The 21,485-nt window shown below is 61.0% G+C and overlaps 1 protein-coding gene across 4 annotated transcripts in view; it reads left to right on the top strand.

Moving 5' to 3' along the window:
• BEGAIN (brain enriched guanylate kinase associated) overlaps positions 1-21,485 on the top strand; it is a 44,703-nt gene that overhangs the window by 20,293 nt on the left and 2,925 nt on the right. Inside the window, exons 3-7 of one of the 4 annotated variants that reach the window (XM_027120579.1) lie at positions 12,021-12,110; positions 16,239-16,400; positions 17,651-17,717; positions 18,173-18,280; positions 20,665-20,748. In XM_027120579.1, coding sequence (XP_026976380.1) covers positions 12,021-12,110; positions 16,239-16,400; positions 17,651-17,717; positions 18,173-18,280; positions 20,665-20,748 — 511 coding nt within the window. Of the gene's footprint in view, positions 1-12,020; positions 12,111-14,632; positions 16,401-16,738; positions 16,826-17,650; positions 17,718-18,172; positions 18,281-20,664; positions 20,749-21,485 lie in introns of those variants that run through there. The other 3 variants (XM_027120582.1, XM_027120580.1, XM_027120578.1) reach the window with 3 other exon arrangements.

Raw genomic sequence — 21,485 nt, 5'->3', positions numbered from 1 at the left:
TGTTCAAAGTTGTGAGCTGTGATAGGCATCTAGAAAAAGTAATAAACATCTGTGCCGTTTAGAGGTTAACTTTAGAACGACCGCCACCCAGGTCAACACGTTGAATGCTGCCAACCTCCCAGGGGTCAGCCCCCATCGAGACCCTTCCCCAGTCACAGCCCCCTCCCCCTCCCCCGGAAGTCTTCAGGATCCTGGCTTTTGTGATAAAGTGGTTGCTTGTTTTCTTCCCGATTTGGCCGCTGAGAGCAGCCCTAACTGACATCGTTTTGTTTTGCCCGGTCTGCAACTTCACATACATGGTGTCTATTAGCCTGTGCTTTCAGGTTGGCTTTTTTTTTTTTCCACTAAAGCATCATGTTTTCGAGAGGTGTCCTTAGAGTGCGTGGAGCTGCCCATTGCTGGCTGTCTTGGGGAACGGCATTTGTGAGTGAAGTTATACCTCTTTGTTCACTGATGGCCATCCGGACGGGCGGCTTCCAGCCTGGACCATTGTTGAATGAAACTGCTGTGACCGTGCCTGTCCAGGTGCTGGGGAGCTCGTGCAGCCTTCCTGGGGTACCTCGGGGCGGCACTGCGGGGGCACAGGGCACGCCCACCGCCAGCTTTAGGAGATGAGGCCACGCCCTCCCCGCGGCGCTGGGACTTCCTGTGTCTCCGCAGCCTCCCCTCCCTGGGCTCCCTCAGGCCACAGGCGGGGAGCTGCTCCTCCGGTAGCTGTAGCGTTAATTGCACGGCCCTGGATTACTGCCCGTTTGGGCTTCCTCGTTTGTGACTTCTGTGTGTTTTTCCATCGCTTGTCCTATTGATTTGGAGCTCTTCAGAGAGCCCTTGTCAGTCACACGTGTGGCAAATGCACCTCCCGCTGGTTTGCTTGCTTCTCACTCTTTCAATGGTCCTCTGATGAACAGAAGTTCTTAATTTTAATTCCGTTGAATTTCTCTTGAATCTTTCAGGCTTTCACTTTTTGATGAAAGCTTTTTGTGTCTTGTTTAAGAAACCCTTCTGACGTCATGAAGCTATTGAAAGTGATTTTCGCGTATGGTTTTGAGGTCAGGCTCCTCTTGGTCGTCGTTCTTTGTGGGTTTTTGTTGCTGCTGTTGTTTGGTTGGTTGGTTTGGTTTTGGTTTTTCGTTTTGTGTGTATGTGTTTTTTTGCTTTTTGGAGTTTTGTGGGTTTTTACTTTGGGTTTTTTTTTTTATTGGTTTTGGGGATTTTTTTGTTTTTTGGGTTAAAAAATTTTTTTCGGTTTTTTGGCTTTTTTTGTTTTCTGGTTTTCTGGGTTTTCTGTTTTTAAATTTTTTTGGTTTTTGGAGATTTTTTGGGTTTTGGGTTTTTTAATTTTTTCGTTTTTTTGTTTGGGTTTTTTTGTTGTGTTTTTTTGGGGTTGTGTTTTTTGGGGTTTTGTGGGAGTTTGGGGTTTTTTTGTTTTTTGGCTTTTTTTTGTTTGGGGGGTTGTTTTGTGTTTTTGTTGTGTTTTTAATTTTTTCGTTTTTTGTTTTTTAAATATTTTTGGTTTTCCTTGTTTTGGGCTTTTTTTTTTTAGGCTCCTGCCCCAGGGCCTTTGCAGGTGCCTTTCCTTCTGCGTGGAATGTTCATCCCCAGATATCCACGTGACTCCCTGCCTCCCCTCCTTTCACATCTTTCTCAAATGTCATCCCTGGTCAGGGTGGTGCTCCTGACCACTCATTCCATGTACAGTTATAGCCCCTCCCCCAGCCTCCTCCTCCTCCCTGCCTTGATTTTCCATCTCCCTCATCCCCACCTGACTCTCAATTTGTCTTATTTATTTATCTTATTTACATCCGTCTCCCCACCAAGAACAGCAACTGACTGCTGACCCCCAGCACTTAGAGCTGTCACGTAGTAGATGCTCAGTAAATGCTCTGGAATGAGACCAAAGTGTGGTGCACAGTGAGGAAGGAGGATGGGGAACAGCGATTCCCCACGCTTCATGATGCCCGAGAGGGGGGCCTCCACTCTGCCTCCCAGGAAGGGGAGTGTTGGGGACACTTTTGCCCCCCACCCCCTCAGGGAGTAGTGTTTTTTTAAAAAAATCACCCCGTGAGAGGCCCTCAGAGGTGTGAGAGCCTCCACCGGAGGGATCTGGCCTCAGCAGCATGTAGGGGAGCCTTCCTGAGAGGGAGGTGCTTGGACGGAGATAAGGAGGAGTGGGGGGAGGGCATTCCCGGCAGGGGGTCCGATGTGGGCAAAGGCCCGCGGGCAGGGGGGATGCCGCGGGCAGGGGGGATGCTCTTCCTCACCTGGCAGCTGAGCTCTGCCGTTCTCGGGCTCTCGGCCTCCCGCCCCTGCCAGCCAGGAGGGATCACGGAGCCGAAGGGGTTTGGGGAAACAGAGGCCAGAGGCGGAAAGGGGCTTGTCTAGGTCTCCGGGGTCAGGACAGCCACAGCCTCCCAGAGCAGCTGGACACTGCCCAGTGGGAGGAGGCCTCTCTGTGTCTGGGCCAAAATTTGCAGCCCACTCGCCCCTTCCCTCCTGAGGGCCACACCCGCACCCTTCCCGAAGCCCAGAGTGAGGATGCACCTCCGAGGCCTCCGGGCCCCCACTGACCCTTCAGAAAACCCAAAGCTCTTGTGTGGCACCCAGCGCCCCTCTGTGTGGCCACCTGAGCCCTGGACTCAGCTGCTCCTCCCAGCTCTGCCTCACTTCTAAACATGATTCTAGCAGAGGAGGTCTTATGCGCTAATTCTTACTAAGCTGTGAATGATTGCCTCACTTTGATTTCTCCCTTTGGGAGTCAGGGCATTATAAAGGGACCATCCATATGGACTGTTCTCTCTTACCTTCTTCTGCCCTGCCCTTCAAAGTCTCCTGTCCTCACAGCCCATCTGAGTCCCACTCCTCTGCAAAGGCTCCCTGATGAAGTACGTGGTTAAGAAGGTGGACTTACCTGGATTTGAATCCCAGACCTGCCACTTACCGGCTGTGTGGACCTGGGCAAGTTTCTGAACCTCTCTGATTCTCAGTTTCTGCATCTCTAAAACGCAGATCATAATAATAGCACCTAACTTGGAAGGTTGTTTTGCGAATGAATTCGTGAACGTGGAGCTGGGCACGTGGCTGGCACTGTGTGGGCCGCTTCACCCTGTTAGCCTCCTGCCCGCCTCTCACATGGTCTCATTTGTTCCCAGACCCTGTTTCCCCAACCATTGGGCAGATGGCATTATTCCCATCGTGAAGGAGAGGACCGCCTGGCGAGGGCGGGTGTCGGGCTGTGACCTGCAGACCTAGACTGAGTTAGGACTGCGAGAGCATTTCAGGGTCGGGGGCAGCGGGCCAGCTCTGCTGTGCCCCCAGACTGCATCTTTCCCAGAGAGGGCGCATCACCAGTCCTGGTGGTGGCTGAGTATTTCAGAGCAAGGACGTGCCGTGTACCTGTTTCTCAGCGTTCTGCCTCACCCCCATTGACCACGCGCAGAAAGCCAGCCCTGACTGTTTGAGATCTCTGGCCCCCTCCTGCACGCTCTCACCCTACCTTCATGACAGCCTGAGAGCTGCCGCATCGCCTGCATCCCTCGACAGGCCCACTGAGGCTCTGGAGGCGTTGCCCATCAGGGCGCCGGTGTCGGGGACAAGGCCTGGGTGTCTTCCTTGAGCGATGGAGCTGCTGCTACCTGACATGGGAAGGATGGAGATGGGGCAGGCAGGGATGCACAAGATGTCTGTGGGATGGGTGCTCGGGAGCAGGTATCCTGGGATCCTCAGCCCTCGTGGCAGACAGCATGGGGGGGTGCCCTGCCAGGGCAGGGGGTTGCGCCTCTGTGTCCTGTGTCCTGGCCAGAGGGGCTGCCATGGGGAGGGTTCTATCCTGGCTCCCATGCTCACTAGCTGGGTGCCCTTGAGAAAGGCCCTGGCCCTCCAGGCCACAATTCTTTCATCTGTACAATGGGTCGCTTCCCCACTCCCTGCCAGGCCTCGGGTGAGGATTCAGTGAGGGGACTGTCAAGGGCTCGCAGTAGGTCTCACTGGGTGATTGAGTGATTGAATGGGGGTGATCTCGGGGGAAGCTTCCAGAGGAGGTGATGGTCACAGGTGTCCTTTGGGCTTTGGTTACTGATGGGGAAACTGAGGCCCAGAAAAGCAGCCTCCTTCCTCGGCCCCAGTGCCTTGCAACCACCAGCTGCTGCTAAAATCTATGATCGTAACGCCAGTGTTCTTTTCTTCCAGACTCAGTTTGGCCCCCAGGACTGTCTCCTGTGGGTGTGGAGAGGTGCGGGGTAGGTGGGGCAGTGAGGGCAGAGGGACCAGGGACCAAGGGCATCCCGGAGGGGCCCAGGGGCACGTAGAGAGTGCCGGGATGGGGCAGGCCACCCTATGCCCCGCGCTCCAGGGTCATCAACAAGCCTCCCACAGCCCTGATTACCTTTATGATCCCCAGAATTCTGGAAAGCAGGCCCCACCGCCGGTCCAGTTAATGCGTGCCCGTGTCTGTGGTGGGGTGGTCACATGAGTGAAGCCAGCGTGGGCTCCGTGGTGGGCAGAACCTGATCATCAGAGTGTTGCACGGCAGCCTCTTCTCACCTGGGCTCCAGGGCAGCGTGGCGGGCGCTGGGAGCTTCATCTGGGAGCCTCACCAGCGGAAGCACCACACCACCCACCTGTCCTCCCAGCGGACGCCCCCTGAACACGGATTCTGGGCAGAGAGCAGGTGTGGCCTTGGGGCAGGGGAGGGGTCCAGGGCCAACGTGTGCACAGTCCCACCCTCCAGGCCCCCTCAGTCTAGGGGGTGAGGAAAGAGAGTAGATGAGCAGCGGTGCTGGGCTGGGTGCTGGGAAAGACGAGGCCAGGCGGGGGTGCCCAAGGAGCCCCAACACAGCCAGAAAGGGGGGCCTTGGGGGCTTCCTGGGGCCCGCTGTGTGGCTGGCCCTACCTCTCCTGAGGCAGCCTCCTTGGGACTCCCTGTCCCGACTCACCCACCAGAGGGACAGCCCCAGGCCGGAGCCTGTCGCCAGTCCTTTCCGCTGTGGAGCTCCCCTGGGGCTCCCGGCGCCCCGAGCAAGGGGACCGGACACTTGGCCCACACTCGGGGCCAGGCGCTCTCGGCCTCCTGCCAGCTGCCCCAGGCCTGGGCTCTGGCCACACTCATCTCCCGGCCTTTGCCCAAGCTGTGTTTCCCGCGCAGATGGCCGGCCTTCTTCATGACGGGCACGGGATAACCTCTCCTGCCGGTGCTGGAGGCCCTCCTCCATGGGGTCACCTCTGTCTCCGTACTCGGGCTGCCAGATAGAGTACAGAATGGCCAGTGAAATTTAAGCGAATTTAAATAAATTTCACTGGGCATCCTCTACTTTGTCGGGCTCCCCGACCTCAATAAACAGCTGGATGCTTACTTAGTGTAAGTACTTCCATGCCGTGTTTTGTACGTACTTACACTGAACACTCATTATGGACCTGAAATTCACATTTCACCCTCTCATGATCATTTCAGGGGGCTCAGCCCTTATGGAAATCAGAGAGCAACTTCTTCTGGCAGAGCCAGACAAACAAAGCCAACCCCCTAAAGCCGCTGACCTCAGAGGCAAGGAAAAGCCCAAAGCACTGGAAGCTGCGGAGGGGAATTCGGGTTGATTGCCAGGAGGCCTGCAGCCTGTTGACCTGGGGCGGGGCGCGCTTTCTCCCTCTAAGCCCCAGTTTGCTCATCTGTAAAATGCATTCACTCTGTGTTTTTCATTCATTCAGCGAATGTTTATTGGGCCCTCCTGGTTGCCAGCCTCTGCTGCAGGGTCTGAGGACCCAGCAGGGAACGAGGCAGACAGAAATCCCTGTCCTGGGGAGCTGCCACTCCAGGGGGTGAGGCCAAGGACACACAGGCCCGGCAGGGAAACGGGGAGAGAGGATGCCTGCAGAGTGTAGGAAAGGCCTCGCCAAGAAAGTTGCGTTTGAATGTTGAGTGAAGGAGGAGAGGGGCAGCCGTGGGCTATCTGGGAGACAGATCCAGGCAGAAGAACAGCACGTGCAAAGGCCCTGAGGCAAGGCCGTGCTGAATGCGGCTGGAAGGTGAGGTCCAGGGGGCAATGGGAAGGCTACCTGCCATCAGGTGATCCGTGTGAGCACGTTGGGCCTGACCCTAGCGATGCAGGAGCTTTGGAGATGGAGGGTGGATTGGACTTAGCCTTCAACAGGACCCCTCTGGCTGAGAGCAGGTGAGGGCAGGAGTCAGTTAGGAGGGTGTGCAGCAATGCCGCACAAGAAAAGTTGGACTCAGCGTGGTGGGCGGCGCTGGAAAGAGAAAAGGAGTCAAGGGTGCCTCCAGGCTCGGGGAGGAGTGCTGGCCCTGCTGGGTCGGGGCAGGGACTGGGGAGGGAAGGCTGTGGATTTGGGGAGGGCGAGCGGAGTGGGATACAGTGGGCCCCGCAGGTCTGTGCCATCTGCGAGATATCCAAGCAGAGTCAGAGGCAGCTGAGGGTATGCACGCCTGGAGTCGGGGAGACACAAATTTGGGTGCCCTCAGTGGAGCGATGGTATTTGTGGCTGGGGCCACCATGGGGTGAGTGTACCCAGGGCAGGAGAGAGATTGGAGGCACTATTCCTGGGTCCAGCTGGTTAGGAGGCCAGGGAGAGGAGGGCCACCCGCAGAGGGGGCTGAGAAGGATGGCCAGGTGAGGATGGTGTTTGCATGAGGAGGGAGGCGTCGACCGTGCCGTTGGCCGCTGAGGGTTCAGGTCACCTGGGCACTGAGGTCAGGGACCGGCGAGAGCTGGTTCAGTCGCGTGGAGGGGACGCGAGCCAGGTTGGGTATTGGTCCTGGCAGGCTGGGTGCAAGGACAGGCAACGTTTCTTGGAGCAGAGAATGAGGACAGGTCCAGGAGGGTCAGCAGAGGGTTGTTCTCAATATGGCAAGCGTACCTGCATGTTCTTGTGCTGGAGACAATGATGCAGTAAAGAGGGGAAAATTGGTGGTCTGGGAGTGAGGGGAGGGTAGCTGGAGCCGCGCCTGGAGTGGGCGGAGGGGCTGCCTGGCGGGCTGTCTATAGTAACAGGCGGGCAGATGCTGGTAGGTGGGGAGACCTGGCGGTGGCATCTGCCAGGTTCCCTAGGGGTGGCTTCTTTTTTGCCGTGGAAAAGGAAGCGAGGTCATCAGCTGTGAGTGGCGGTGCGGGAGGAGGCGTTGGGAGGTTGAGCAGACAGGAGAAAGTGAAGGAACGGAACAGGGGATGTGGTAAGGTTCCCGGGTCAGTCTGCCGGATGAGCAGAAAGGGAGGCCTGTCAGCTCGGCCGTGTGACTTCCTGCCATCTGTACAGGTGCAGGCGCCGAGTCTATGGAGAGCTGACCCTAACCAGAGTGGGGTTTGGGAGGTCCGGGAGGGCTTCTTGGAAGAGGTAGATAGAATGAACTAAAGAACAGGGGAGGGGTGTTCTCAGCAGGAGGGGAAGCATGTGCAAAGGCCCGGCGGTGACTCTGCAGCTGCTCCGCCCACTTGCCCAGGTTGCTCTTCTTTGTCCTGGCCCTGAGCACCCCTGGGTCCACCCGCCCACTGAGGGCTCCCAGGCTGCAGAGCTGCCAGCTCCCAGCACGTGGTTCTGCCTTGATGGGCGTGGGGGGAGGGGGTGGCGGGAGCAGGGCTGCAGCCGCCTGATAAGATGAGGCGGAAGCGAGATGAAATGTTCCCTGCAGCGTCTCCCGTCTCCTGTCTGGGCAGGAGAGCAGTGGAGCGTCCGTGTCACCGGGCCGCGAGGAGGGAAGAGGGACTGGTTCCACTGGATGACCTCGGTCAGCAAACCAGGAGAGAGCAGGGCCTGAGCAGGCGTAGAGTTTGAGGTCACTCCCTGACTGGCTTGAGTGGGTGACCCCTCCTGGCTGTGGGCCCCCAGGCCAGCCCTGTGACAGTCCCCTCCCCCAGTACACACACACACGCTGTTGCACAGTGGCCTGGCGTGTCCAGAGTCCCCTTCTCCGTGCACGTGGCGGTGCTGGTGAAATTGCTAGAGAGTCAGCCCAGGGGCTGCCCAGGGCTGCGCAGGCGTGTCTGAGCGCAGACCAGTGCCAGCCGGAGGCCCAGGACTGCTTCCCTCCAAGGAGAAGCTCACGGCCCACCAGGAAGCGGGATGAGCTGTCCTGTGGGACTCCAGGCCCCTGCCCTTGACCCTGCCAGGTGGCTCACCTCTTAGACTCCAGCCTCTGCCCCGTCAAGCTGGCCGCGGTCGACCCTCGCAGGGAGACCGTGGCTGTGCCTTGTGATTCTGACGTGCGGGAGACGGTTCAAGGAAGAGTAAAGGGCTGCGATTTGCACTAAAATCTGTCATCTCAACGTGAGGGGAAGAACAGCTGCCCAATGTTGAACCCCAGGAGGGCTGTGTGACGTCATTGCCATGAACCTCAGTTTACTCATCTGTCATATGGGTGTGGTGCACGCCTCCCTCACAGGGTGGCCTGAGACTAGATGAGTAGGTATGTGTGGGCACCTGGGGCAGGGCAGGCCCTCGGCAGGTGCTGGGGGCGTTGGTGAACCATTCATGCCCACCTGCCCCTCGAGAAGGGTCCTCAGTAGGTTCCCACTGGGGACACAGGATGGAATCAGTGCGGCAGTGAACAAGTTCAAGGGGAATAAAGACTGTTTGTTCTGAGACACAGAAAAGTGGTGGCCACCAAGCACGGGGGCACAGGCCAGGGCACGGGGGGTGTGGCAGGGGCGAGGGGGCTCTGAGGCCCTGCAGGGGTTGCCTCTGGCTCCTTTTGTGGAAGGATGGTGGTACCAGACCTTCTACAGGGAGACTCAGAGATGATGCCAGCATGGGACAGGGCCAGAGGCTATTCTCCAGGGACCCGCCCCCGGGCCCACACAGGGCATCCCAAGCGTCTGATGCGGTGGTCCCAAGGTGCCCACTGGAGGCCCAGCTGGGAGAGGACCAGCTGGGTCTGAGCAGCTCTGGGGGCAAAGACCTTCTCCCAGGGCTGGGCTCACCTTGGCCAAGGTGGCCCGTCAGTGGTAGCTCTGAGGGTGGTTCCATGGTGTCTGCCTCTGCTGGGCATTGCCCTTGACACTGGGAGCTGGCACGAGTCCCTGTGCCATGAGTTCCAGGGTGTCGGCCCCTGCGGGAAGGGGAGAGGCCAGTGGGGGAGGGACCGGGTGCTCTCACCAGCACCTCAGGGGAGCAAGGAGGACTTGGGGGGGCTTACCCCCCCATTTATCCAACCCCAGAGTAGGCCCTGGGGATATAAAAATGCACCGGACCTTGCAGCCCCGGAGACAAGATCGGCTCCTCTCCTGCAGATGTTTCTGCAGATGTTTCTGCAGCCGTTCACGCAGCACATGCTGCTGGTCCCTGGCTCCACGTGGACACAGCACGGGGCACCGGGACGAGTCGGTGAAGGAGGGAGGTGGTCCCAGGGGAGGGCAGGCAGGTAGGTCCCCAGGTCCTTGTCCCCGCAGGAATGGGAGAGGGTGGAGGAGGGAATGCTGTCCCTGGCTGCAGGGGCCTGAGGTGGGGGGGGGGTACCTGGCCGAGAGGACGGCGAGGACAAAGGCCCTGAGGTGGAGAGGAAGGGGCTCAGGGTAACTCGGGCACAGCCTGGAGCCAGCGCGCGGGAAGGGGGCCAGCGCAGGGCGAGGTGGGGGCCGTGGGGGTCTGAGGGGACGGGGGCTTCGGGAAGGAATCTCGGGGAATTTTGCCCAGAGGCGGGAGTGGTCTGGCTGGGTTTCATGACCTGGCGGAGGGCAGAGACCGGACTGGGGGCCGGCACGGGGCAGGAGACCGGGCCCCGGGACAGGAGACCGGGCCCCGGGACAGAGGCTCAACCCCAGTGACGCTCCCTGGCGGGCAGGCTGGGGCGGGATGGGTGTCAGGGTCCCACCAGTGAGCCCTGGGTGGGGAGGAGTTAACCTGAGCGGGAAGGAGTGAGTGCCGTCCTGGCAGAGGGGACACAGCGACAAAGTCACCAGGATGAGAAGCTGCCTGCAGCGTGTGAAGAATGACAAGCAATTTGGTGTCACTGGAGCATGACTGGGGGCCAGAGCCTGAGCGCAGACAGTGCGTGTGGAGACAGGCAGTGCCACGGGGGTGCCACGGGGACCGGCTCCTGGTACCTGGGAGCCGGAGGGCGGACACTCCTTAGCCCCACCCGCCCCATCACCACAGCCCACCAGGGAGCACCTCTGCCCCCAGGAACCCTGTGCACACCGCGGAGGAGGGAAGGATGGCCCCCGGGCCCCAGAGCTCACGCGTCCTTCCACCCCGTGCCCAGCACAGCATCACAGGCATCGGGGTTTCAGCCGCATCCCAGACTTGCTGTGTGATCTTGCTTGACCTCTCTGGGCCCCAGTTTTCTTAACTCTAGGAAGAGGCGCTCCCCCATGCCATAGGCCTGAAATGAGAATCTGGGTCAGAACAAGAGCGGTTGTCAGGGATAAATGCCTTGTGTGTGACCAGCGGCAGAGTCTGGGTCAAGTCACAGCCATGCCCCCCATTCTCTGTGCTTCCAGGCAAGCCCCGCCCCTTCCCTGGGCCTCAGTTTCCCAGGGTCCCAGCCTCCCTTCTACTCTTCTGAGAACTCACCTGCCAGGAGTCCCCAGCGGAAGGGCCTTCTGGGGTGGGGACTGGCTGGCGAGGGCTGGGACGGGGACTCCCCCAGGGATTGCTGGACCCAGCCGAGCCGCCAAAGGGGAGACTGGGTCTCTGGCTGCTCCCACGGGAACGGGCCAGTCCTGCCCCTCCTCTCCGTTCACTCAGCAGCGTCGGGGTCATGGGCCAAGAGTGAACCCTGGGCCTGGACTTCCAAAGTCCAGTTCAAATGGAGATCAAGCGGCCGCCTCTCCCCCCACCCCTCCCCCAGCCCAGCCTGCAGATCAGCCCAGGAGGCCAGGGCCAGGGGCAGCCCATTTCACAGATGAGCAGATGGGGGCTTACGGAAGTGGTGATCGACGTGCAGCTCACGGTCCCCTCAGCCCCCAGCCTATCAAATCAACACTTTCAACCTTCTCTGGGGGGAGGGGCAAAATTTGATCCTAGTAAATTTTTTTTTTTGCTGCACCCCACAGCATGTGGGATCTTAGTTCCCTGACCGGGGAACAAAACCGCGCCCCCTGCAGTGGAATCACGGAGTCTTAACCACTGGACCGCCAGTGAGGATTTTTCATCCTCGCTGTAGGAAATATGACAAATCCAGAAAAGTATAAAAGACAATTTTTTAATTGCCCAGAATCCCACCACCCACCCAAGACAACATTAACATTCCTTCCCTTCTGTTATCTTGTGTGGTGTCCGTACGCAGTTATTTTGTAAATGGGGTCGTGCTGCCCTTTCTCTTAGCACATACACTCACCCGTGTCTCTAAGCCTTGTCTGGACGCCTCATGTCCGGGGCAGCGTCCTCCCGTCAGATTTCTGCTCCGGCTCCGGGGCCAGCCAGGCCACCGGGAGCCCTCCCTGGAGAGACTACAGGAAGGGGGCGACCAAGCCGACTTGCGCCTAAAGCTGTGATGTACGTCCCGTTGCCCCCAAGCAGGGTGGCACCATGGGGCTGGGGTGGGTCATCCACCCGCCTCTGTCCCACCCCCCGCCCAGCCCAGACAGGCCACAGGCAGGGTGAGTGAGAAGGGGTGCCAGGAGGGGTGAAGTGGGTCCTGCCCTGGACCCCTAACATCCAGTAGGTCCCACAACCTCCAGAATACCCCACTGGTGTCCGTCAGCAGAGGTCGGGGGTCACACGCCCTCCATCCTCCTTGCCTCCCAGGCTCTCTGACCAACGGGTCCTGCAAGGAAGGAGCAGTAGCCGGACAGAAACCTGGAGCTGGGGGAGCCTGCCCCCCGTGGCTCCCCTCTGAGGCTGAGATGGGGATGCAGGCCTGGGGTGGGACTCGGTGACAGCAATGCACTCGGGCAGCCGGGGCTGGCAGGTGCCTACCCCCCCAGCTCCTACGCTCCTACCCTGCCACCCTGCTGATGACAAGGAGCTCTCCTGCCGGTGGGGGACGATCCCCCATCTCTCTGTGACTGCGTGCCCACGGCGGGCCCGGTGTGGCCCCCGGTCCCCGTTCTGAGCAGCTCTGTCCTCTTCACCCACAGGCTGCGCAGCCCCTGGGTGCCCTCGTGCCTCGGGCAACCCCGCGTCCTGCAGGGCCGACTGGCCAGGTCCTCACCCTCGCTCTGGGACAGGTAATACACCTGTTGTCTCCCCGGCTCCTCGGTGTCTCTGCGCCTGTCCCCAGACGTCCATCCCACATCTGCATCAACTCCCCCGATGAGGCCCAGAGAGGGGGAGGGTGTCGGCTGCCAGCACACCCTCGCCATTGCTTCCCGGCCATCTGGTCTTGGAGGCGAGGCCCCGGTGTCCCCACAGACCAGCCCTGGGCTCGGTCATCAGGCTCAGGCCTCTGCTGAGCAGCCAGAGGGGCTCCTGGTGGGAGGCAGGCGGGATCCCACTCTGCGCCGAGGGAGCTCATCTTTCTCCCCTGTGAGGTGGGGAAGCCTTCCAGGGGCTTCCCACGGGCAAGGAGGGAACCACGAAGCATGCACCCACCAGCACACACCCTGCCGGGTGAGGCCAGATACTGATCAATTCACCAGGACCCAGGTCAAAGCGAGGGGATCCCCCCGGGCAGCAGTGTGAGCAGGGCTTCCCGAGCCCCCCAGCCGGGAGGGTGACCCTGATCCGGAGGGTGGCGCATGAGGGATTTCCAGGCCCTCCCTGTGCATCTGCTGAGGGGCCCCCTGAGCCAACTCCACACCAGGGGGGAGGCAGAGGCACTGAGCATTCCCCCCATGGTGCCTGCCCCCGGCATCGTCTCTTGGCGGTTCTGATGATCCGGGGAATGCAGGGACCACGGTGACAGCCCTGCTCCCTGAGGGTGGGTGCTTCAGCGTGTGGGTGCACACATCCCCGTTTTACAGATGTGGAGACTGAGGCTGAGGTCAGGCAGGGCTCGGGCAAATTCCCTGGGAGGGAAAGGCAGGAAAGGATGGTGGTACCAAACAGGTGACTGAAGACCTCAGGGTGCCCAGCCCAGGGCCCTCCCTGGACCAGGCAGGGGAGGGGACATGTCCAAAGCTCTGGAGTAGTTGATGGCCAGGACTTGGTGAAGGACTGTGAAGGGTGGCCACAGGCAGTGAGAGGGGTCACCACGGCTTCTCAGGGTCTGACTGGGGACCGCTGGTAGCTGTGACCTTCCCGGGGCTGGGGAGCACAGGGGGCAGAGAAGAGTCAGCACTGGACGCACTGGCTGTGAGGTGCCTGTAGGCCTTCTGGGAGGAGAGGCCGGTGGGTGGCTGGACGTGGAGGGCAGTAGAGCCCTAGAGAGAGGTCGGGGCTGCAGATGGAGGCTGGGGAGGGGTTCGTGTGTGGCTGGGCACAGAGGACCTTAGGCCTGAGATGTGCGGGGAGGGGGCAAGGGGTAAACCAGGGCCCTGAGGATCAGCCTGGGCGACGGAGCTGGAGCGGCAGAGGTGGGGAGGCGTGGTGGGGCACCGGGGTTGGCGCTGCTGTGACTGAGGGACCAGGGGGGCGTGTCCAGGGCCAGGGCCCAGGTACCTCCAGCAAGCGGGCTGGGGGCTGTGGCAGCCCAGGGCCGGACCCGCTGTGGCTGAGGGGTGGGTGGGTGGGTGTGAGGGGCTCAGGAGGTGAGAGCAGTACTTGACGGGTGGTGGGACAGAGCCGCCCAGTATGTCTGGAAGGCCATCCGGAGGCCAAGGGTAAACTGAGGCTGGGGTGGGCCGGCTCGATGAAGCTGGCTGCCTCGTGAGGGGCCGTCGCGGCTCAGATGCCCGTCTGGCGGGTCCCGGCTCTGCTCGGAGCCCACCTTACAGCCCTGTCATATTTTCCTCCTACACGTGCCTTGTTGGTGAACCTGCTCCCTTGTTCACTGTTTGTCTCCCCTCGAGACTATAAGCTCCGCGGGGCGGGGACCACATTTGTCTCATTAGTGCTGTGAGGCGCAGGGAATGGTGGGACAGGGCAGGAAAGGAAGGAAGGAGGGTGACGGGTGGATGCATCGTAGGGGGATACGGCTGGGTCACGTCAGGTGTGGAGAGTCTTGATGGCAGGGTCCGAGCTGTGGCTGCAGGCGAGTGACCAAGGTGGGGGAGGGCGGGGGCTCAGGTGGCCCCACGGGTGCTCTCACCTCTTTCTGAGGGTGCGGACCCCGCCTGTACCCTGTGACCGAGGGCTGTGGGTGACCTGCAGCCCCTGCAGGATGACTGACTTCAGGGGCCGCCGCCCCACTCCCACGCCTGACCCCATGTGTGCAGGGGGCCCTGGGTGACATGGGAGAGCCCCCAGGAAGCTCGCCAGCCCCCTGGGGAGAAAGGCCTGGGCCAGGGGCAGTCTGGGACCTGTAGCTGCAGGGGGCTTGGAGTGAGTCAGTCAGGCGTGCTGCCTGGAGGAAGCGGCAGGGCCTGCTTGGCAGCCATGGGCGGGCACTCTGCCACTGGTCTCCCTCCTTGCTTGTCACTGCATCTTCCTTGGGGACCAACTCTTGGGAGGACCCACCCCGCCCTTCTCTGAGGTTCTCAAAACGTAGGCAACTCTTTATTTTTTTAATTAATTAATTAATTAATTTTTGTGGGAGTATGCGGCCTCTCACTGTTGTGGCCTCCCCCGTTGTGGAGCACAGGCTCCGGACGTGCAGGCTCAGCGGCCACGGCTCACGGGCCCAGCCGCTCCGCAGCATGTGGGATCTTCCCGGACCAGGGCACGAACCCATGTCCCCTGCATCGGCAGGCGGACCCTCAACCACTGCGCCACCAGGGAAGCCCTATTTTTATTTATTTTTAAGAATGTAGACCTGGGCAGGAATCCAGGAAGGCTTAATCAGGGCTCTCTGGGTGTGCGCCTATGGTAACACGCGTGGTTTACAGACAGGGCCCAAGACTGAAGCCCACTCTACCCCGGGCTCTGGAGGAAGCCTCCTGCTTGCCCACAGCAAACCCACCAGAAGTTACCATCCAAAGGGTCTTAGCTCCAAATGGTCCCCTGAGGAGGGTTGGGCTTCCTCCAGCAAACAGCCCAGTTGGGCCCCTACTCCGACCCGGACACCTCTCTGAAGCCAGGGCTTTGTGTCCCCAGGGCAAGATGAGGACAGTCGCAGGTGGACTGGGGGGGTGCGTGGCGGGGACCAGCAGCCAGGTCTGTGTGATGGCAGGGACCCCGCCCACCCCGTGACACCATGGAGTTCACCTTCAGGCTGCACCATTCTGGGCTTCGTTGTGACTGTAATGTAGGGGGTGACGGGGGCAAAGTGCAGGGAGTGACAGAGCAAAGCGCACACCCAGGGCACTGAACGGCAGCTTGAACCTTAGCCTCACTCCTGGCTAACAGCCAGCAGAACTCCCCTGGCGCCCCTCACCCACCGGGCCGCTCTCCCTTCCCTGCAGAAATCAGCCCTCCCGGCTATTTAAGGTGAGTCCTTCCCCCTTGGCCCCTTCTGCGTGCTCAGCCAGTCAGGGGAAAGGTGCCTCAGGTCGGCCCGTGGTTAGGTGCTCCCTGGGACCTGGGTGGCTGCCGACAGGAGGGTGTGGCCCCTGCCCTGGTGGAGTTCGTGGCCAGTCCCCTGGGTGTGGCCACCACACCTGTCCCTCCTGCCTTGTGCCCAACGGTAGCTGATGTGAATTGATGGCATATGGCTCAGAGGGTGAATCATCCCGTTCCTCTTTCCTGAGCATGGGAACTCGGCGGCCTGGGGTCCCAGAGGAGCCCTCAGTCTGTGGGGAAAATAGCGCCTCAAGAGCCAAGCCTGGCCCTGGAAGGCTTCCTGGAGGAAGGGAGACATGAGCAGGCCAGTGGTTTTCTGAGTGTCTGATGCTCTGTGCAGCTAGCTGGCCACTGTGGCGGATGCTACCTGGACGTGGGGCATCCAGGCTCATCCTCTCCCTGGCCCAGAGATCACACAGCCTGCTGGCACCACACAGTCGATTTGGGGAAGACAATCCTGGTCTAGGGTGTGGCACTAGTGCCTCTGGGCCTCAGCGTCCCCAGCCAGCGCTGTGGAGGAGCAAAAGTGGGGGACCCTGTAAGCGATGCCATCTGGAGGTCGGCTCGCAGACCGAGAGACTGGGTGCCGATGGGTGCTCTTTAAACCAGGGTCCTTTAAGCCGCCCCAAGCACTTGCCCCCCCCAGTGCCAGACTGGCTCAGGGTCAGAGACCCTGACCCCCGGGGCGGGGGCTGGGCGGTGTGCGTGCTTGTGGTGCGTGTGCGCGTGCGTTGGTGCGGCCTGGCGCACCCCGTGCGCACCCACCGGCGCCTCGAGCTCAGCGCCGCGGCCCGGCCCGCCGCCGCGTGTCGTTGCAGCGCGCTGCAGGAGCAGAAGGGCGAGCTGCGCAAGCGGCTGTCCTACACCACGCACAAGCTCGAGAAGCTCGAGACCGAGTTCGACTCCACCCGCCACTACCTGGAGATCGAGCTGCGCCGAGCGCAGGAGGAGCTGGAGAAGGTCACGGAGAAGCTGCGCAGGTAAGGGGGCGGGGCCTGGGCGGCGCGGGGCCTGGGAGGGGCGGGGCCTGGGCGGCGCGGGGCCTGGGAGGGGCGGGGCCTGGGCGGCGCGGGGCGCGGGGCCGGCGACCTGCCGCTAGCAGGGCCGTGCCTCCCACCCGAGCTGGTGACCCCATTCGTACACGGGGAGTCCAAGGCTCAGCGAGGGCAGGCGGCTCTGACAAGAGTCGCGCTTTGTGCCAAGAGCTGCCACACCAGGATCTGAACTGGCGCTGGCTACTGCCGGGTACAGGCTCTTCCCAGGCACCTCTGCGTCCCCTGCTCATTCCTTCTCTTGTATCTATGTGGTGGGGCGGCAGCAAGACACAGGAGCAGCCATCCCTAGACCCAGACCCCAGCCACTGGCGCCTGGGTCTCTGACCGGGAAATGATGTCCAGCCTTGGAGGTGAACCAGCATTTAGAGACGGTTCCCTTGAGCAGCACAGCAGCCAGTGACAGCAGGCTAGGGTGCGGGACCCTGAGCAATGGCTCCCTTAAAAACGAAACTTCTGTAAACATCGTGCTGCACGTGTAAGATGGGTATTCTTCTAAAAACTATTACACGCTTTCCAGGCTTCTTGTAGGAAGAATGAAAGGAAACGCAAACTTTGCTGTTGGCTTGGTTTGTTATAAATGTTTATAGAGCATTGGATTTGCAGGGAGGCTGTTTGTCCCTCACTACTTAAGCACCTCCAGCCTCAGTTTCCCCACTCGCAAGACAGGGGCAATAACACTACACATAGGTTGTCGAGAGGATGGACACTGCCCCTTCCACCGTCACACCGCATGGCGTCAACGGCTTCCCACCCAAGACCTGCCTCCGTCTCAGCCTCTTCCAGGGGGAACCGTATCCTATTCACTGTGTGTCCCCAGCACTCACCCCAGGGCACATCACACAGTCTTCAGGTTAGACCCCTGCTAAACTGCTATTGAACTGTGAACCCTTTCGCCAGCTTTGTAAGGACTGTGTGTAAACTGTGAGTTAACCGGCTCTGAGTGAGGACCCGACAGAGTCCCTTGTGAATAACAGGCCTTCCCTTCTCATCTACAGGGGTCCTCGGCCCTGGCCCAGGAAATGTTGCAACAAGTTAGCTTCAATCAGATGCTTTCTAGCACAGGAGCAGTTAGAGCAGGGTGGGGCCTGTGTTCAGCCCTCAGCGGGCTGTATGGCTACGGGGGCCGTGGGAGGGTTAGGCCTGGCACAGCAGTGACGTCAAGGCCTCCGTTCCAGGATTCAGAGCAACTACATGGCGCTGCAGAGGATCAACCAGGAGCTGGAGGACAAGCTGTACCGCATGGTGAGGGCACGCCACACACCCCCACACCCCAGCACTCCCAGCCCTGGGCCCCCAGCTCTGGAACCATGGTGAGGACCTCGGGCCTGGTGGTCATGCCCTTGCCCATGAGGAGCTGGGCCAAAGGCCTCGTTTCCACGCTGCCCGCTCCCTGCTCCCCGGGGTTGGGCCAGTCCCACCTGTCTCTGCCCTGATTGGGTGCTCTCCAGCACTCACCTATCACTGTCCCCATGGTGCAGAGGAGAGACTGAGGCTCAGAGAGGCAGTGACTTGCCCAAGGCCGTCTGGCTCCTCCCTGGCAGAGCGGGACTGGAACATGGGCTGCTCTGTGCTCTGACCCTTGCGTGCCTTGGCCTCCAAACTCCTCCTCGTTATCGGCTGCGAGAGGGGACCCAGGAGGCCCCAGGCCTTGGCTGGCTGCTGAGCGCCTCCCTCTTTTGCCTGTCCCCCACCTCCAGGGCCAGCACTATGAGGAAGAGAAACGAGCGCTTAGCCACGAGATCGTCGCCCTCAACAGCCACCTGCTGGAGGCCAAGGTGACCATCGACAAGCTATCGGAGGACAACGTGAGTGCCGGGCCATTCTGACCCTGAGGGGCTGGCGCAGGGCCGGGTGGACAGACGGGATGGTCAGGACCTCACGGAGTACCTGGGCAGTCGGGGAAGGACGGGGGCTGCCTCACAAACTGCATCCCGCGAGACCCTCTACTGGAAGGAGATGGGACTTGAGATAGGGAGCATGGGGCCACGCTGTCCCAGTCAAGGCAGGGCTTCCTGACCCCAGGGTTGGGGCGTGGCCACTCAGGACTCCTGCCTTCGGCCACTCTCAGTGGACATCAGAGTCCTGTGGCTACCCGTGGGTCCTGACTTCCAGGGTCCCGCGAGAAGGGCCCCGCTGCCTGCCACAGACCCGTCAGCTGAGCACACACTCACTGATTAGCCTCTGCTCCTCGCCGGGCCAGACCCTACGAGGCTCTGAGAATACGTGTGAACAACACAGGCAAGCGCCCTGCCCACGTGGAGTTTACATCTGAGCAGGGGAGTGGGGAGGGCGGACAGTAAACAGGATAGATATGTCAACTGTGTAGTGACTTAGAAGGGCTAAACGCTGCAGAGAAAAGTAAAGCAGGGGATGGCGCTGGGAGTCGCCAGGTGCAGGGTTAGGGAATCTCAGTCGGGTGCTTCTGGAAGAGGCTGCTGGAGCCGAGGCCTGAAAGCGACGAGGGAGCTAGCCATGCGACAGCGGGGAAGGGCGCTTCCCAGGCAGAAAGAGCCACAGTGGCAAAGGTGGGTCTGAGTAACTTGAAGACCAGCAAAGAGACCAGAAGGGGCTCTTGTGGGGAGGAGAGGCCGAGGGTCTGAGATCAGAAGGAAAACAGGAGGCCGCATTGTATAGGCTTCGATAGGAATCTGGGGGTTTTTTTTGAGTGAAGTAGGGAGCCACTGAAGGTTCTTGAACAGAGGGGTAGCCTGACTGAACTTACTCTTACTGGGCTCCAGTGGTTGCTCTGCTGAGGACAGACCGTAGAGGACAAAGCCATGAGTGGGAAGGTCAATGAGACAGCAACCTGGGAGAAAGACGATGGTGGCTTGGCCAGGATGGCGGCCAGGGAGGTGGGAAGCGGGGGGCTTGGATTCTGGTTATATTTTGAAGCTGGAACCAAAGTGATTGACTGATTTGGGATGTGGGTTATGAGAAGAAAAAATGGGTCCAGCCCGACTGCAGGGGTCCGAGTCTGCTGGAAGGGAGCCACCTGCCATCTCCTGGGCTGGGACCTTCTGGGGGAGACGTGGGAGGGGTGGCAGGCGTGGGGCTGGAGCCGGGCCCTGGACAGCCAGGTGGAGATGCCACAGGTAGGAGATGGCGGAAGAGTGTACAGAGATGAGGGGCGGCTCTCAGAAGACTGTTAATAGCTTGGTGGCAGGTCTGGGCTGGCCAGACGGTGCCTGCAGCCCTCTGACGCCAGCGGCAGCCAGTCTGGGGCCTCACAGGAGCCCAGTTCCCAGCTCTCAACCAACTATACCCTTTCAGGGATGCACTGAAGGAGTGGGAGACCCGGGTACCCTCCACTGTGCAGGCCAAGCCGGGGCACCAGCCTCAGTACGGAAGGTGGAGGGGCGCAGCCACCAGGACCAGGGTCAGGGGATGGCAGGGGCGCCCACGCCCTCAGCAGCTCACCTGAGCTGCAGGACGCCTGGGCCTGGTTGACTTGAGACAATGGGAGCAGGTGGACCTCAGGGCCCATTGGTGGACCCCAGACCCCCCGCCCCCATCAGAGCCCTGGCTGCAGAGGGTCCCAGGCCGGCAGTGGGAACCAAGGCCCAGCGGCAGGCACGTGCAACAGAGATTTTCCAAAGATGAAACCAAAACCCCTCGAGGCCTACTGTTTGCATCTGTTTTCAGCTCAGGAGGCTGAGCTGGTCCCCGCCCGGACCTGGGGTCACACAGGCCCTCTGCCCCCCACTCGCCCTGACCCTTGCCCGGCCCTGCAGCCACGCCCGAGTCCAGGCCTCACTCTGAGACGTGGGAGCGGCAGGCCCGTTCCTCGTCCCTTGCCGTTGCCGGCGCTCTCCACCGCATTCCCTTGGGAGGGACTCAGAGGCCGCAGGCAGGGAGACCGGGCCTGTTGTCCATGCCTGGGGCCTCTGGGACTTTAGGGCACGTTGCAGGCCCTTCTTCTCCCACTGCCCCCCACCCTGTGGGAGCTTCCCACCCGGGTCAGTGGTGGAACTGCCTGGGAGGGCGCCCTCCATGCCCCAGAGGCTCCAGGTCAGAGCAGGGGCCCCCGTTCTGCAGGAGAGAGTGTGAGGCCCAGAGAGGGTCCTCGTGCTGCCCACTGCACAGCTGGTTCTGCCCGCCGGTTTCCGCATTGGCCACTGGGCACCGGTCAGGGTGGCAGCGACCTTGGCGAGGGGCGAGCCTGTGCAGAACAGCTTCTCTTGTCTTTTAGGAGCTCTATAGGAAGGACTGCAATCTAGCGGCCCAGCTGCTGCAGTGCAGCCAGACGTACGGCAGGGGCCATAAGGTGTCCGAGGTAACGTGAGCCCCGCCCCGGCCAGGCCCACCGCTGCCCCTGCCACCACTCGGGGCCCCTTCCTCGCAGGTCCCACCCTTGAGAGTGAAGGGGCTGGCTGCGCCCGAGGCCCCCTGGCCCTACTCGATCCTGCCGTGCCCTGGCCTATCTGGGTACGTGGTGGAGGGACCACCGCATAGACACCTCCCCGCCAAGCCCGGACAGCCGGCGCACCCCCCCACCCCGTTTCCTCCGGGCACAGCCCCCAGTCCCCACCCGCTGTGTGAGCCCCCCCGAAACCCTGTGGTTTGGTTTGGGTACAATTCCTAACAGTGCTCATTTCAGAGATAAGAAACTGGCTTCACATGAGAGTCACTGGGCCAAGGCCACAGGGCCCAGCCTCGGACCCAGGGCTCCCACCCCAGCCAGGCTGCCCTTCCTCTCACCCAGGCCTTTCCACCTGCCGCCTCCCCGAGCCTGGGCCACACCTAAGACGCTCACAAAATAGATCAAACAGTAGCGGGACGCCCCCCACAGGGCACCAGGCGCTCCTGCGGAAACCGCTGGGCGCCTGGCTCTCAATCTTTGTCGCATCTGTTTCTGAGTCTGTCTGGTTTGGGAGCACCCAGGTCACGTGCGTGGGCCGGGGGTGCCCTCCCAGAGACCCTGGGGCTGGGAGAGCAAGTCAGCACCTCAGGGGAAGGCCCGAGAGAGGCCTGAGTCAGAGCCGGGTTCCAGCCTCCAGGCTCTGCAGTGCC

This window comes from Aethalodelphis obliquidens, unplaced genomic scaffold (genome assembly GCF_003676395.1).
Source record: "Aethalodelphis obliquidens isolate GAN/ISIS:26980383/991018 unplaced genomic scaffold, ASM367639v1 scaffold21, whole genome shotgun sequence".
Classification (NCBI taxonomy): domain Eukaryota; kingdom Metazoa; phylum Chordata; class Mammalia; order Artiodactyla; family Delphinidae; genus Aethalodelphis; species Aethalodelphis obliquidens.
This window is presented reverse-complemented; position numbering and strand designations above follow the sequence as displayed.